This window comes from Balaenoptera physalus (genome assembly GCF_965194825.1).
Source record: "Balaenoptera physalus genome assembly, chromosome: 8".
NCBI lineage: Eukaryota > Metazoa > Chordata > Mammalia > Artiodactyla > Balaenopteridae > Balaenoptera > Balaenoptera physalus.
The window spans coordinates 100,054,493-100,071,977 of NC_138887.1; the positions used below are offsets into that span (position 1 = coordinate 100,054,493).

At 41.7% G+C, this 17,485-nt stretch overlaps 1 protein-coding gene across 1 annotated transcript in view; it reads left to right on the forward strand.

Annotated features, from left to right (window-relative positions):
• SND1 (staphylococcal nuclease and tudor domain containing 1) overlaps nt 1-17,485 on the forward strand; it is a 421,659-nt gene that overhangs the window by 262,452 nt on the left and 141,722 nt on the right. Inside the window, exon 15 of the mRNA XM_082472295.1 lies at nt 12,696-12,837. Coding sequence (XP_082328421.1) covers nt 12,696-12,837 — 142 coding nt within the window. The remainder of the gene's footprint in view (nt 1-12,695; nt 12,838-17,485) is intronic.

Sequence of the window (17,485 nt, forward strand, 5' to 3'; positions counted from 1 at the left end):
CTGAAGAAATGTTTGATCAGGTGACTTGCCCAGAGGTAGAGCACTATTAGAGACAGCATTTCTTAAAATTTGTTGCTTCTTTCAGTAAAACATCTTATTTCCAAAATAATCTGTAGACTTGGTGTGTCACTGCCATGCATTCTGTTTTCAGGAAGTTTTCTGCCACAAATTTGTCTGGTTCCCTTCTGATTCCTTGTTTAACTGACTTCATACAGGGGGATGCCTACAATTGAGCTCTGAGAAACAGGGTCCTAGCTTTTATTTAAGTGTCCTGAGCTATAATTTTTGTATCTTTCTTCCTTTGTTCAAAGAAAGGAGAAAAGAAATTGAGGGAGTCCAGGAGCATTTTTTCCAATGAAAAAATGTCATCTCTTTCCAGAGAGAGTCGCCTCTAGCACAGATTCTGCTCGCGCTGGTTCATGCTCTTCAGTTCTCTTTTCTGTTCTCTGGGTGCATGTGGGGATTGTTCTATGAGTCTATATCACGGGTCCAAATTGGCTGTGAATGAGCCCATTGCAGACTTGGCTAAAGGAATGCTTCGGGTATTTTGGAGGCAGTTGATAACATTCCTGATTCCCAGGTTCAGGTGTGTGATCAGGTTGTCTGATCTGTCCTGTGACTCCCGAGTGATGTGATGAAACTTGAAGTATTTCTGCCCAGCCACGGCTTCACTCTCCACTTGACCATCATAACACTACTTAGCCCTAGATTGAACTCATTTTGTCCTGTGGCTATTGCTTATGTAAACATCTCAAAGTAAGTCATTTTACTAACACAGACATTCTGCTTACTCAAGTTTTAAGGCTTTATTTAGCATGCTTCCAACATATTCCCTAAGGAATATGTTGTACAGAATTTTGGGCGCTACTTGCAGTGTTGACGTCCAGATAAATATTCTCGAATCAGACCTCAGGGTGGCTTTGGAATTACCTAGTAATTTTGTGCCTCAGTTCCTCACGAAAGGGTGTTCTCAGGAAGAAATGATAGAATTCGTAAGACAAGATTAGATTTGGGAGGGTCTGAATTTGGAGGAAGACCTGTGTTCTCTTGTAGGACATTACCGCAACACGCCTGGCTACTTCACCCACCATAGAGAATATTTTCATATTCAGTCTAGTCCTGTTTCCACTTCTCAGTCCGCTGGCTCCGACTCCATTATGTGAGCTGTCTCTGAGTAGCCATCTCTGCCCTCCTGACCGTGCCCTCCTCCTCCTTCAGGCCCTTTCTCTTCTTCCTGGCAGTTTTCCCTTTTGATCCTCACTGGCTTCTCGTCATGCCTTACTTCAGCATTTACACAATCACCTATTACCATGATTTTGTACTTGTTGATATATTGATTGGTCACCCGTCTCAGTTGACATATGTGCAATGGTTTTCCTCAATAGTTGATAAACTCCTGAGAAAATGGGATCTTTTTTGTATCTCTTCACAGAGCCTGATTTAGATTTGATCTGCCAGGGGATGACCTAAACAGTATGAAATTGTGTTTGATCGAATGTGACCCTAGATCCTAGATGTACAGTTAACTGTGCTGGTTAGTAACTAGAAGTGGGTAGACTAGTAGAAGGATACAACAGGAAGGATGCCTATTTTCTAGCAAATAGCAGCAGTACGGAGTACATGATTAGTAGCATGAGTCCCAATATCAGATCAGCCAAGTTCAAGTCCTGGCTCGATTGCTTATTAATTTGTCACCTTGAGGTTATTTAACATCTCTGTGCCATGGTTTTCTCATCTGTAACATGAATGTAATGCCCTTATTACCTCATTAGGTTGTGGTGTGCTTGAATGAGTTAATACAGCCAAAGTATTTAGAACAGTTGACATGGTTCATATGGTGGTGGTGGTGGTTATTAAATGGCTGAGCGTTCTGCCTAGCCTACAGAAAGGCCTCTAAAATGATCCGTCATCCTCATCAGTAGTGTTTGTATTGCAGACTTTTTATCCAAGTCCTGAATCATACTCCTTCTCTCCTGAGTTCTTTTACTGCCCCATTATCTCTCCTTGACATTTAACATATGCTATCTGGCTTGTGTTGTAGATGCATTTGTCATGTTGAGTCATGAATGAATGATCAAACAATTAGTATTTATCGAAAGTTTATTATATTCCAGGCACAGTGCTGGGTGTTGAGGCTATAACATTAAACAGTACAGGTGTAGTCCTTCTAGGTCATACACAATTCGGTCTCTAATTACAATTGTGATAGAAGTATAGAGACCTGTGAGTGTGTCTTCACAGCCTATCCCTTCTCCCATGTGCTCAGAGACCATCTTTTAAGTGATTTTAAAATGAGGCCTAAAGGAGGGGTTACTTGGAGGTCTTGTTCAATTGATAGGCTAGATACTTAGAATCTCACATTTAGAACCTTGGTACAATATCCATATGCAAATACATCATATCAAAGTTGTAAAGTCACTGGTTGGGGGCAGGGTTAAATCTGTAGTTTTCCTTAGGAAGAATTAGAATTCCCAAATATATGCCAAAAGAGGACAGTTCTAACAACTTTAAAGTTATTTTTCCTTAAGGGTAGTTTCTTTATTGTTTAGCCTATTATTGCACATTTTTCATGTATGTGTGGAATTCTGGGTACTTTTTATTAAATCTGTTTCTGAGTCCAGCCATGGGGCTCTTTACATCATGCTGCTGGCTTTACTAGGAACACGTTTTTCTTATTCTTGCGTCATGCTAATGTGTGATTTTTGTTTGTTTTTCTACCTAATGTCGACACTCCTTTTGGCTCTGCACCATAATTATCTAAGTTAAACTTTTATTCCTTAGGAAAAGAGCTACTTAGTTTGCTGTCTTCAGTGCCGTAAAGCTCTGTGCTTCAGATGACATTTTTGAAGGAATCATGGAGCACGTTTCACATGCAGTTTCAGGTCGGGATGTTTTCCAAATCAGTTTCCAGACTTTATTACAGTGTCCATAATATTTATTTGTCTCAAAATATGTGGAACAGTTATGAAGAACTAATTCACTCAAGAGAATGTTGACTCTTGGCTCAAAAAAAAAAAACTGGAGAGAGTTATCTGACCTGAGTAATTTGCAAGTTTATTTGGGCAAAACTGAATCAGCCCTGAATGTTAATGTATTTTCTTCTTTTAAAAACAAAAACTTGGGGACTTCCCTGGTGACGCAGTGGATAAGACTCCGCGCTCCCAATGCAGGGGATCCTAGTTCAGTCCCTGGTCAGGGAACTAGATCCCACATGCATGCCGCAACTAAGGAGCCCACCTGCCACAACTAAGCCCGGCACAACCAAATAAATAAATAAATAAATAAAATAAAACCAAAAACGTACACATTTCTTAGCACAAGTTTTCTGTCAAAATTTTTGTTTTTAAACGCATTGAATATAAATGCATTTATATTTATATTCTTCAAAGGAAGAAAATCATCTCTACAAGAAAATATTCAATAAGAATACATCTGTTCACCAAAATGTGGGGTTGTCTTCTTTTGTCATTTTCTCTCCTCCCCCCTCTCCTTTTTAAGTGATGAAAGGTTTTTTCAGAACAGAGACTTTCTCTCTTTTATTCTTAACTGTACAGTCAGTGCCTAGAACAGTGACACATAATAGGTGCTTAATTCCTTTTTCCACATGAATATTCCTCTTTTACCTCACTTTTAATGTCTACCTAGTATTCTGTCTTATGTATTGTTGGATATTTAGTTTCTTTGGATTATTTTTTCCTTTCTCACACACACACACACACACACACACACACACAAACACACAAACATTGGTTCCTTAGCTAAATCATAGTCTGTAGTTATTTTCTTAGAACAATTTCATAAAGTAGAAACTTAGACCAAAGGGATAGCATGACATGTTTTAACATGATCATTATTTACCTATGAATCTTTATTGAGTAAAATGATTAGATTTTAGTTTTATGCATTTGTTATTCTTAAACACTGACCACCTTTTATCTTAATTAATAATTTCTACCATACTGGATATCCTTTTTCTCTGTTTCAAAAACTTGAACTTAACCTTGCAAATTTTGTAATTATTTTCATTAGCACTTTAAAAATGTAAATATTAACTCCTTCAAAATGCTTTTTACTTAATTTATTGGACCTAAATTGGTATGTCTGCAAGCAAAGCTGAATGTTCACAGTACTTTTAGGGGATGTTGAAATTATTTTAATCATGTAACCTTTATTTAACATTTATTTTCGTTTTTTATTTTATGTCATAGATTGCTTGTTTTTTTGTGTTTTTGTTTCTCCTCTATCCTTTTCTGAAGTTGTGTTCTTGTCTCAGGTGGGGCAGAGTTTAGCATGGCATCAATTTCCTTGCCTCTGAGTTCTTGATTTGCCCATGAAATGAAAACTTGTGCTTTGTCAGACCATCGTTTAAATTCTTTACTCTGCATGTATTATTTTAATTGTATCTTTCAAGCCATTTTGTGGTTCTGTAATAAATTTTCACCTCTTGCATATAGAGACTTTAGAAGTGATAAAAATTGATCTAAAATTTTTAAGAAAAAATTGTACTTCAGACCTGTATGTTACTTTTTAATCATAGCCTTGTAATTGATAATCCAGAGTTACAGATGCTGGTTGAGTGCTTTGTTCCATATTCTCACTGTCACATACATGTATAAGCTATGTTTTTAGACCATTCTCACGTCCTTTTTCTGGTAACGTATGAGATGTTTATTGTGGTATTCCTATAATAATTTATTATCCTTTTTTTCTTAGAAAAGTAACAGCAGACTTGTTAAAAATTTAAATGGCCTTTTTCTCACATCCCCATTGGTTGTGTTTATCTTTACCAATTTAAAATAGGAATACTATCTTTAACTATTTTCTTATCAATGTAATTGTCTGTTTGATATAAATTGGTTTTTCTACAATTTGGATAAATTACATGTTTTTTTGAGAAATAATTAACCTGAAAATAATTGGAAGGTATGCCTTCCAGTGCGTTAAGTTCCCTTTTAAACTTTTTTTTGCTATAAATTGGTAATTTTAGACCACTGTCTCTTATGTCCATATTCTTGAGCAGTTATAATTAAATTTCATAGTAAAATGTTTTCTTCATATAACTAAAGCAGCCAGTGGTATCAGAAATATAGTGTATTGCTATGCTTGTGGATAACGAAAAGAATTTGTGTTGATTCAAAGTTCTCATGAATAGGATAGTCTTTCGCCTGAATAAAATCTACAAAAGCAATCCTGTATTTACTTAACTGACCCAAGATAAGACATTTTCTCCATGAAAAAATAGTGGGTTTTTTGTTTTGTTTTGTTTTTTTAAGGAAAAGGTTGTGAGGAGGAAGGTTTTTATGGGGGAAGGCATGGATTCAGGAAATACAACCTAGGAAAGGATGTGAAGGGAATTTCCAGGGTCGGCCCAGGACATCTGCTGTGTAGCAGGCCCCACGGGTTACCATTTATGCAGAGGTCAATAGGCAGATGGCAGCGCTCCAGGGAGGGCTGTAATTTAAAAAGTCATGATTTTAGAAACACAATATCAGTTTAACCAAGAATTGTAATAGTAATCTGTTGGAGAGCTAGAGTCTATAGAAGTGGGAGTAGGGGCAGTCTGGGATGACATAGTGGATGGGAAGAAGGTGGAGTTTATTTGTGAAACACCACAAGTCATGAGCCGTAACTTTGAGACAGTTGAGTGGAATGGCAGACCTGAGGAGGGGTGTGGCTTGGCACTGCCTTGGGCATCCACGCTAAAGAAAGAGGATTGAAGAAAGGAAGAGAGCAGACTGGTAAGAGTTGATACCTTATCATAAGTAGATACAGATTTACATCTGCTCTCTATCTGAGACACAGATATACCACCATCTGCACTTTCTATACTAAACTTATAAGTAGACTTTTTTTTTCTTGTCTTAGAGAATAAACGAAGGGCATTGTATTTCCTGTTGGTGATAAAATGCAGATTTTTCCCACTCAGAGGCTGTAACTGCATTTCTAAAGGTTAAATTGAATAGTTCTCACAGCATAATTTCAGCTCGTTAAATTTGGGAAACTGAAAGTCATTTGATAAAAGAATAATCTCTGAGCCTGTATAGAATTTTCATTTGATTGGGAATTGGGTATTATTTTATTCACATTAAGCTGGATCACAGAATGATTTTATTTCAAGGTAGAAAAGAAATGTCAATAGGCATATGTACTTAGTAGTACTCTTTTCATTATTTGATGAGAATATTTCCTCTGTATAGCCAATTGAGGGATGACCTCATGCTTTCTCTTAGCCATTGCCTAAGAATTGATACTTTCTTATGGTGCTTTTGGGAAATGGCTAAGATTTTTCTTTGCTACGCTCTTCTAACCCCTTGCTTTCTCATCCAAACTATTTTCTGCTTAAATTTTTTAAAGTGCTTTAATGCACTAAATAGCTAGTTTAGTGGTTTACCTCAAACATAATTACTGAGTACTGAATTTTGAGCTTGTTATTCACTCTGAGCTACATATAAACTAGTTGACGAGGAAATTTTGAGTTAAAAATGAAATTCTTGCATAGTCTACCTACCCAAGCCATTTTTTCTTGTTTATTTTTAAATTTAGGTGTAACTTACGGAGTTTTGATAAACAGGTATACACAATGCCATCACCAAAGTCAAGAAAAGAGGCTTTCATCATCCCCCAAAATGCTTCCGTCCCCTTTGGAGTCAACCCCCAACCCTTCCCCTGGTCTATGGCAACCACGAATCTGTTTTCTGTCCTTCCAGTTTAACTTTTGTAAGACTGTCGTAGAAATGGAGTCATGTATTTGAGGTTCATCCATGTTGTTGCCTACTTCCTCTTTATCGTAGAGTAGTATTCTGTCATGTGAGTGGGCTACAGTTTGTTTATCCAGACCCCTGTTGAGGGAGATTTCAGTTCTGTCCAGCTTGGAGTGATGACAGATGAAGTCCAGGCCATATTCTGGGGATCCTCTAATCTATGTAACAGGATTTGACTTGCTTTTAGTTGGACTGCCACGATTGCTGGGATGCTGCTTTGCATGTTTTCATTCTAAACGCATGATTGTGCTTCTCTTCTCAACATTTGCCAAGTCCTGCTTGCTTTTCTCAGTATTGTGCCTCATGGAACAGAGATAGATGGTGGGCAAGACCAACCAAATAAAAATACTCATAGACACCTGTCTTTTGCCGGGCTCTAGAGGGCAGGGGCATCCTCAACGTTTCAAGTCTGATGGCGGAGGAATTTTCCCCTCCATGTTGGGGGCACAAAGGACATGGTCAACAGCTTTCGTCTTCCAGTGTGGGAAGCACACCACACTGGCTCCCTCTGCCCTTTGGTCTCTGCTTTTTTAGGCTGCCCTCCCTTAATAATTGGTAAAGAAGTAGAAGCAGGGAAGAAAACTGAAGGTCATGTTCTCTTGAGTGATCTCCCGATTAGAATGCAGCCTCCCAAGTTTAGGGCTTTCTTCCAGCCTAGTGCTCCTGCAAATGTCCTCTTGCTTCACGCTCCCAGGAATGGAGCCCGGAGCCTGAAACGTGATTTCTCCTACGTTCTGACATGTTGGAGCCCGAGTGAGGTGCTGTGCCAGCTAACTAAACACTATGAGAAACTGTAAAACATAGACGACACTTGATGAAAGATTACTGATGGCCCAGCTTCAGCACCTGTTTTTTCTCATGGTTTGTTTCTTTATAATTTTTTTTTTTCCCCAGAGTGGTTTTCTCTAGGGTTCTCTCCTGTGTTCACTTCATTCCTGTTAAACTTGCACCTCACTGATGTTTACACCCTCTACCAGTCCCCTTTACAGACACTTCACCACGAAACATTGATAACCAGCCAGCGAAGGGGAGCTTCAAATGTTTGAGTGCTTTGTGGTAATGTTGGAGCTGGGCGTATTCCCAAGTATCTCCTCCCAGGGCCCCATTTATGTCAAGAGATTATCTTGCTATGCAGCTAGTTCCTCAAAGAGAATCATAAACTCATTCTGTGAATTGAAACATCACATGGGGCCAATAGAGCCCCGTGGTTGGGAAGGAGGAAGAGTGTGTGGTGATGGATGACATTTTTGCCTTTCTGGTCAGGGATGTCGTTGTGATTTGTCTTCCACATAGTTGCAGAGGTAATTCGCCTGGTCTGGGGAACCCTGACAAGATAGATACCTATGATGGTGAATTACCACAATACAGCTTAAAATAACAGAGTGTGTTTGCTTCAGTTTCCTTAGCCGTAAGTTCTGATTTCCATGTTCTCTTTTTCTCTCTGCATCTGTCCTCTTGTACACATAGACTTTGCTGCTTCAATATTAAGATTGGTTGGACCCAAACAGCGTTGTGCTGTGGAGTCCTTCAGCCTCAGGTCAGCCCTGTGGATACAGGATTGTCAGCTCTTTTAGGGGAGAAACGCTCCTGGTTTGCTGGAGTGGGCAGTTCAGACCGCAACTATACCTGCAGGAAGCTTCATCACGTTTGATGGGCCTCTTTCGAGTTCAGTTTCTCAAGTGCTTGTGGAGTTGAATACCCCCATGGTACCATTATAAGCTCTGCATGTATTTGGTTTTAGTTCTTTTTCCTATGATGTTAATCAAAGAGTGATTGTGATGATGGGAACTAATTAGTGAGCTTCATTATTAACAGTTCCCATCTGAGACTTGCACACGATGATCCTGAGTGGTTAATTGTTAACTAATAAGTTTACTGATTCCCATTTCCCTGTACTGTTTTGTGTGCCATGAGGTTTGCCTCTCACCAGTCCTAACCACGTTAATGCCTACTGTATGGCTATTTTCAATGGAAAAATCATAGAATTCACTTTGCTAACATCTAGTGTAAACGGACAGCTGAAATCCCCGTTCCAGAATTCAGAGAACTTTGATTTATGTAAGTTCTGCTCTTCAAGGATGCAGGGGACCTAGCTGTGTAAGTAGTGTTCTTGTGGACCTCTGTCCTGTGCCTGCCATATAAGGATTCTGCTTTCCTTGTTCTCTTTCCCACCCCACTCCCATTCACAACTTTCCCACTCTCCCAAACTTGGTAATTCATTGTACTCAGTTATTTCAAACGTGTGTGTTTGCTTACACAGGAGGGTACTTTGTAGAGGTAAGTTGCAGTCTCACTGCTGTAGGGATTTTTTTTATAGGCATTGACACATGCACCCACATTTACAAGAAATTTAGCCTGACCATCCAGAAGTGAGGGCAGAGTAGGAGTGTATGATTAAGGTGTCTTTATAACCTTTCCCACTCCCTAAGGATCATCCTGCTTTTCTTCAGCGTCCTTCAAAACCCTGCTCCTGTAAGTTTGAAGTATAGATATTCACATTCTTTGAAATGAAGTCACCCCAGGCATGTTTGTTACATCGTTACTTTCTCAATTTCAAGGTGCATTGAGGAGGCAGAAACATTCCTTAAAGAGATGCCATCCACAATAGCAGGTTAAATGTAGCTAATACTACCTTAAATTAGCTTTTCTAGGAGTACAGGAAAGTACTTACCGTTTGGTTTGTTTTGGAGCACAGGTAATGTGAAAACTGCCAGTGCAACAAAGAAGATTTATCTGCTCAGCACTGCAGTTACTTCTTGATTATTTACACCAGTGGAGGGGAATGTTAGTACAGAAAACAGAAAACTATAGCTAATTTATCTACGTGGATTCTCAAAGCCTTGAGACTGTGTAACTCAACTATGACAACTATGGCAAATAGATTCCCAGACCTCATGTAAACCAGCCACAACATAGAAAACCTGAGGATGAGGGACTTTGCAACTAGACTTCTAAGCAGAAATATTTGATATTTAATAGTCTTACCTTGAAGTGAGCATCCTAAGTCCCAATGTTGTTATCTCTTTAAATTTGAGGCCTTTAATCTTTATTTTTAAAAATATGTTTGGAGTTATAAGGAAATCTGTCACTTCACTAAGTCTTAGAAGGTCCTGCTTTGCATTATTGGAAGAAAATTTTAAATGTCGTGTTAATGACATCCTTTGAACTTGATCACTTGGCTGCCCTTGAGAACCACCTGGCATCTTCAACCCCTCAGTAGGGCCTAAACTGGACTCTCTTACACTGGTTCTCATAGTCATGCTTTCTCTTATTTACCTATAGCTGTAACCTTAGAAATGAGTATTGGAATCTAGCACGTTGCTGTACTTTCACAGGCTCTTTGGAAGGCAAGTCATTTAGCCATAGCATTTAGTCCATTTTCTAATAATCAAAATTCCTAAAAAAAAAAAAAAAATTTCTATAGCTAAATTAGCAGAGAATGACTTACGGCTACATCACCTGAGGAAACTTATCAATCTGCCTTGCCAGTCTTTTCATTTGAGCCACTGAAACAAATATTAAAGGTTTCGAGAATTTTTGTATTGAAAAGGAATTTGCCAAGCAAAGGAACAGCTTGAGATGACAAGGAAAGACGGACACCGTTGTCTGCCTGTGACTGAGATTTGAAAGAGTTGACATCTTTTGGTGATTACATTCAATTTAATTGGCTTTATAAGAATTTTTTATTTCTAAAACTCTACCACCTTGGACAAGATTTCCATCTTTTCCTTTAGCGGGTGGTCCACGGGCATATCACCTGCTCCAAGTCTTTGGAGCATTTGCCTCAAGAGGATGGGGAGCTCCACGTCTTATCTTACGGTTTTGCCTCTGGAAAGAGACATGGCCAATTGTGGTGGGCTTTTAAACTTTGCTTTCATGCCTTCGATTGTCACCGTTGGCTTTCACTTCTAATCTTTGTCGTACTCGATGGCATGTCACGTTCTCCTTGCTGTCCTCCCATGTATTTCTGGAATAGGACTAAGTTGTAGGTTGAGACTTAGGAAGAGTGAGGAACATCCATTGGTTTATTTTAATCTATCTGTCTGTCTGGCTGGCTGTCTGTGTGTCTTACATAGCTAATAGTAGGGCCCCTTCGTTTCTCCTTGATTCTCTCAGTAAGTATGTCTCTTGATAAACTAAGTAATCATTTAGCAAAATAGGAGAATCTGCTGCAACTTCCTTTTTTAGTGTTAACATTAAAGGTGTACCTGTGCGTGTGCTGTTTTATTCCTGTAAGCATCTTTTTCTCAGGTAAATACGTCCAAGAGACAGTGATGAGCAAATGTCAATTTCTGAAAAATATAGATTACTGCGGTCTTGAGGGAAGGCCTTCTCTTTAGAGACCTTAAGTTGCCTAATGATTTGTGATAATCAATTTGATAATTGTTGACTTATTGGCTCAGCTCAGGAGTAATGTCCCAGATTTATTCTAGTATGGCAAGAGGATTTTAATCAGGTAGTGCCTTCTTTCCCATGGAGCATTTGTCTTGCTTGGCTGTTCTGGACTTCAGCCAACTGCCAGAAAGGCTTTTTCCCACCGTGTGTGGATAGTAGAATGCATATTTGCTTAAGTGTTCATTGGGGGAGTTTGCAACCCACTAAAGCTCATTGTAACCTTACCTTTTACCAATGTGCCCTTAGAAACACTGAGAATGGATGACTGTCTCTCCTTTTCTCTGGGAATCTGTTTGAAGGGAAGGATGAATCTCATTACTATAAATATTGTTTTCATCCCAGCCTACCTCACTGCTTCTGAATGAGAGGAGCCCCTTTGGCTGCTGTGAAGACTCTCAGATGCTTGATGGCTTGTTAAATTTTCATTATCTAATGTGCATTAATTTAGGTACAGTAGCTCTGCTGCTCTGAGTTAGGAAGGAAGAGCTTGGCGAGTGCAGACAGCGTATGTCATCCGAGTCAGGAAAGTGTGCAGAGCTTGCTGTCCTCAGAGGGCGTTTGCCAGTGGGCTGGCTGCGCTGAAAACCTCCGAAATTCATCCAGTGACTATTCCCCCAGCACGTGCCGTGTGATACTTTGATGCTTGCTTACTCTATCATCTGTTTAATTAGCTTGAGAGACTGAAAGGACTTGATGGCTCTTAGCTCCTCCAAAGCTGAGAGCTCTGAGGTTCAGAAGGTCCACGATTTGGTACTCTTGAGGGTAGAATGCATGCAGTTTGTGTTGATGCGTGAAAAAAGTTTAAAAAGCCCTGTGCGGTTTCATGTGTTTTTATTGTTTCTATAATTATTTGCGCTGACATGATGCAGTACTTACTGGTCCCTGTGGTTCACATCCTGCTGTTGCAGATTTCCCAGGCTGGGAGCAGGAGCAGTGTGCCCCAGGTCCTGGCTCATCCCTCAAAAGCATGGAGAGCAGGGCTTGCAGAATTGGTGCCCAAAGAAGGGGCTGCGCTCTCCTCCTTGTTAGGAAAACATAGCCTATTAAGGTTTGAAGATGAACTGTTTTGGGTTTCCTGGGAAAGGGCTTTAGGGGCTGTATCAGGAGCCGGGTGTCACAGGTTTTTTTTGTTCGTTTGTTTGGGGGTTTTTTAATGAAAATTAAAGGTTAGATTAATCTCCAAAGAAGGTGAGTATTGGTATTCTCCCCTCAATTTTATGTAGAAGGAAGAAGAGCTCTTTTTCCTATTCCAGAGAAGGAGTGAAATTCTCATTGCAGGGCACCGTTCTAACTTTTATATCCACTTTAGTAATTGAACAGAGGGGAGAAGAGAGAATGTTCTGGAAGCTTTTGATTATATTTCTCCTATGAAAGTCACATGGGTATCTTGTTTTTGTCCTGGTTTCAGAAATGTCTGATATGCTAGGGATTTTCTCCCAGCTTCCTGTGGTCTGCCAGACTTTTTGCCCTAGACCAGAGAGAAAGAAACATTTACCTAGATTCCATTACTTTTCTAACGATTCTTATTTTCTCCCCCAGGACACCCAAAAAGCAAAGCAGTTTCTGCCCTTCCTTCAGCGGGCAGGTCGTTCTGAAGCCGTGGTGGAGTACGTGTTCAGTGGGTCTCGTCTCAAGCTGTATTTGCCAAAGGAAACTTGCCTTATCACCTTCTTGCTTGCAGGTAAGTCTTCTGTGTTATGTGTTGTTCTGAAAATTCTTCTTGGGGCTCGGAAGTCATCCCTGGAGGTCACATGCCCTCCTTTCTACAGGACTTGGAGCCCATGTAGGTGCTTCAACCTCTAATTGAGACGTGAACACAGAGTTCCTAGGTTTGATCCCGCTGTTACTGCAGACCCAGCACTGGTCCTGTCCTGCTTCTCATTCCCGCCAACCACCAGGACGTAGGAGTGCAGGACAGCTAACAAGACAGCCCGAATCCTCACACAGCCTGAGTGAAGGGAATTCCAGACATAGGAAAGCGTTAATGATGGAGTGCTCACGGTTGGTGTCGCCCATTTGGGATGGACCGCCCTGCTGTGTTAGTCACGGCAAGGCCACAGAGGCGCCGAGACGCTCTGCCCTTGTAGCGCCACAGGCAGTGCCACTTGTGCTCGTTTATTCTTTTCAGGTGTCAGCAGGACCCAAACCCTTTATGAAGCCCCAGCTTCGCCATTACCTTCACAGGCCCCTGCGTCCCTGGTATCTCCCTCTTGCACCAAGGGTGCCAGGCCAGGGCGAGCCGTCCTCCTTTCCTTTGCTGACTGACTGTCCATCTTTCTTATCCTGTCTTATCTAGTACCATTTCACAAGCCAGCAAGTCTATGTGTGAACTGTGCCCTTTGAGAAATGTACATGTGTGCATTCAAGGAGCAGACAGTTTCGTTTCTTCCCTGCCGGCAGACAAGAGAGTTATTTATTTCCATCAGTACTTCGCAGCTGTGGTCTTTGAGGGAGAGGGTCACCCCACCCCGATATACACTCCCAAAGATTGTATTCCATTGTGTTTACCCACTGTACGCCACCTCCTCTGAGGCCAGCCTGTTGCCTCAGCACTACTTCTGTTGAATCCTGGGGTAGAATTTGCCATGGGGGAAGAGAACTGGGGGCCGTGTTTGCCATCCCCTGCCAGATCGCCTCAGCCTTGCTCTCCTCGAAGGCACTGATGGTTTCTTCCCCATGAGCGTCTCCCTCAGGCCCCAACTACAGGGATTGTTAAGTGCGATTGGTCACTCACCGAGCACAAGGCCGTGAAGCTCACTGTTGCTGCCTGGCCCTCGCTGCTCCGTGAGGCTCCTGAGTTCCCTTAAGAGGTTACTGATCACTGCCCAGCTCTGCAGGCTTTCTGCAGCTCAGGGGCAGCTCTAGAGAAGAAAGGCCGCAAGAAGTCCATACCTCACCGGAGGGCTGTGCTTTCGTGTCTGCGAGTATGAGTTGTAAGTAAACTGAGGGGCAGAGTGGCAGTGTGTGTGAGTCCTTTCATGGAGCCATTTGTGCCCTTTTTCTTAAGATTTCTGTAGCAGAGGAGTTTCTTAGCAGTGAATTCTTGTTACAGGGTTTGAGGTATATGTTCAACTCATTCTTTGCTCTCTGCCTGCAAAACAAAAGCATCCTTTTGGCAGAGCTTTATCCCAGAGGTGTGAAAGAGAAACAGTATTATTCTTTCCTGGAAACTTGGCTGCAGATCTATAGGGGAAAGAAAACATTGAAGTTCTGGCTTCCAAACTTAAAACCACCTGAATGGAGCCGGCTCAGAGCTTTAAACCTGTCTTGCCTGGAGTTTTCCTGCAGAACCCTTCTGGTGGTACCTTCTGAAACACAAGCAGCCTGACCACTCAGCTCGGCATCAGCCGGTTCCTCTGTGTACTTGGCATTATTCTAAGCTTAGCAATTCAAAAGGCATTGCTTGAGTTAACTTACACGGTGAAAGATCAATTACAGAAGCAAATTCCTGATAAAAATATAAGCTTTTACATTTTTCTCCTGCCGTACCCTATGCAGTTGTATTATGCATCTTCTGATTTCTTTAGAAACCTGGCAGGGATACAGGACATTGAAAAGTTGGAAAAGAAAGCTGGCCTCGGTTTCAATCATGGCTCTGCTCTGTACAAGCAGGGGACTTTAGGGACGTTTGTCTTTTGGGTTTTTTTGTTTTTTGTTTTGACTCTTCAAACGTTAGTTTACACATCAGTTAACTGGAGAAAGTTTCTTGCCTTTCAGGATGTATAAAGGTTTAGAGCAAGCCTGCCATAAAGTAGATCATCAATAAATGTTTCCTTCCTGTTCTTCTCACAGAGACTTAGTGAATTCATAACTAGAGCTTTCACTTAACTGTATGGAATGGCACAGTTGTGCAGTATGTGTGCACGTACCTGTGGCTCTACCACGGAGACTTTGACCTCCCCATTAATTCAAATAAATCAAGAGAAGGAGCTAGGAGCTGTCCTAGCCTCCTCCTGACTAAGCAAAATGCTCACTAAAAGAAAAGCTACTGGCTTTCCTCTTTGAGTCTGGAGCAAGGAACTCTGCATCCCGGTAAGACACAGTCCTAGGTCTTAAGCTCTAGAGGGAAGACAGATACATGAACAAACTGTAGTGTTGGGTGTTAGGTGAGAAAATAGAATTATTTACAATGCACAGAAGTAGCACAGAGGAGAGAATGGTTGGTTAGGTGGAGATCAGGGATTGTGTATCTGAGCTGTGTTTTAAAGGACAAATAGGAGTTTGCAGTGTTGTAAGGACAGGATGGGAGGGGAGGAAGAGAGGAATATTCTAGATAGAGGTACCAGCAGGTACAAAGATATAGAGGTATGATACATTCTGATGTGTCCAGGAAACCATGAATCTTTTGGTATTGGTGGGGTATAAAGAGTGAAGAGTGGGGTGAGGCTGGAAACACAGATGGAAGCTAGTCTTCTGTGGAATATACTGTGGACCCTCAGAGGCGCTCAAGGTATCAGGGGCGTGCCATGCTCACACTTGTGTTAAGAAAGTTTATTTTGGTAGATACATTGGCATGCGTGAGGCTGGAGGCTGGGAGAGTGGTTAAGAAGCAAGAGGGATAGAGGCCCGAAATCTGGTGATGGAGGAGAGGAGAGATTGGAAGAGTATTGAAGAGGAAGACTTCCTAATTCAGGGAATGACTGAGGTTTTTTGGTCAAGGATGGGGGATGACATTGAGTATGGGAAAGAAAGTAAACAGGTCCAAGGCTTGAGTTATTGGGAAGATTTTGATGTCCACCAGCAAGGGCGACACCCAGAGTAGGTTCTTGGAACAGGTAGTTGGTGGTCAGAGGATTAGATGGAGAATCCTCAGAGAGCGTCTTCAGGAAGCCAAGGGAGAGAAGAATTCCAAGGAGTCAGCAGTGTCGGGTTTTACCTTAAAAGATCAAGTAGTTAAAAACTATGGAGTGATTTTATACTATTGATTAGTTGCTAAGTCACAGATGATCTTTGTCAGTATGATTGGGGAGTAAATGTGGGCAGTAAGGAACAGAATTTAAAATAGACTGCTCTTCACAGCAATCTAATAGAATGGAAAAAGGAGTACAGAAAAGTGAATGCTAAAGGGTCAAGGGAACATTCTGAGGATGTCAGCATCTTGAGTACTTTTATAACTAATTCTTAGGATTGGCGCAGAACGTGGCATGGATACTTGGAAAAGCTGTTCAGTATACCTATTGTCTTCAGAGTGCCAGTTATAGACTGTAAAACTCAACAAAGTCTCCTTGGCTAATGAGGATATAAAAGAGATGAAGTGAGAAGTTATCAGGAACTTGAGAAGCACTGGTCTGAACAGGAACTCAGAAAGGATACAAGTAAATGATTGCTAGGGCAGTGACCCTGCGGAGACAGAATGAATGCGATGGAGAACATGGCTGGAGGATCCTAGAGAGAAGGGTCCCTCGGTCATCCGGGACCAACCACAAAGCTGAACGTCAGCGTAGACAGACACGATGCTTACACCGTGCAGCTGCTCACCTGGAAGGTGGTCCTCATGGCACAGCTTGGCAGCTCTCTGTGGAATGTGCCCTGCACCCTGTAAAATTGATGTCTGCTGGAAATGACGTTAGGGTTGTGATTCTCAAGGGGAAAGTCAAGATAATTGTTCAGCAATCCCGTATGTGCTGGTACCATTGCTCCCAGCCTTTTGGAGAGCCCTCTGGATTTCAAGGTGGGGTGGACACTTTCCGTTTTTACGTGGCCTTTTTTGGGCAGACGGCCCCGCAGCTTGATAGGGAGTGGCATTTGGCCCGAGCCAGCTGGCCTCTCCGTCATGGTTCCTGCACCCCTGCATGTGGAATGATTGCTTGGTCAGATGGGATAGCAGGTGGGGCTGGGCAAAGTCAGCTGTAGCTAACAGGCCAGCGCCTCCTGAGAGCTCTTGCCCTTCAGTCCTCTGAGCACCTGGCTTAGGTTCAGCCGGTGAGCAGGTGACCTTACCGCCTCGGAACTGAGACGGTTCAAGGTCCCCCCCGCCTGCTGCTGTGGCCTCCTCCTGTGTGCACTTATTTCAGTATCGGAGGCAGTCACAGGCAGTTCTTGTCCTGAGTTAACAGAAAGGTCAACATTCCTCAGGCCCCCCACACTTGTTTAAAAGCATCCTTTTTCCTCATCTGGCATTTAGTGAGCTCCATACATTTCCTTCTCTTAGAACAAAAGCAGTTTACCTTCAGTCTTTATTTTTAGTTCATTTTCACTTGTCCTGTGTGTCACCTTTTACTTAGTATCTCGTCTAAAGGGATATGGAGGCACATATTTGCAGATTGCTTGGCCCATGATTCACATTTTTATTTCAAAGCACAAGTGGGCCTGGAGTGTGTGCCTTATTG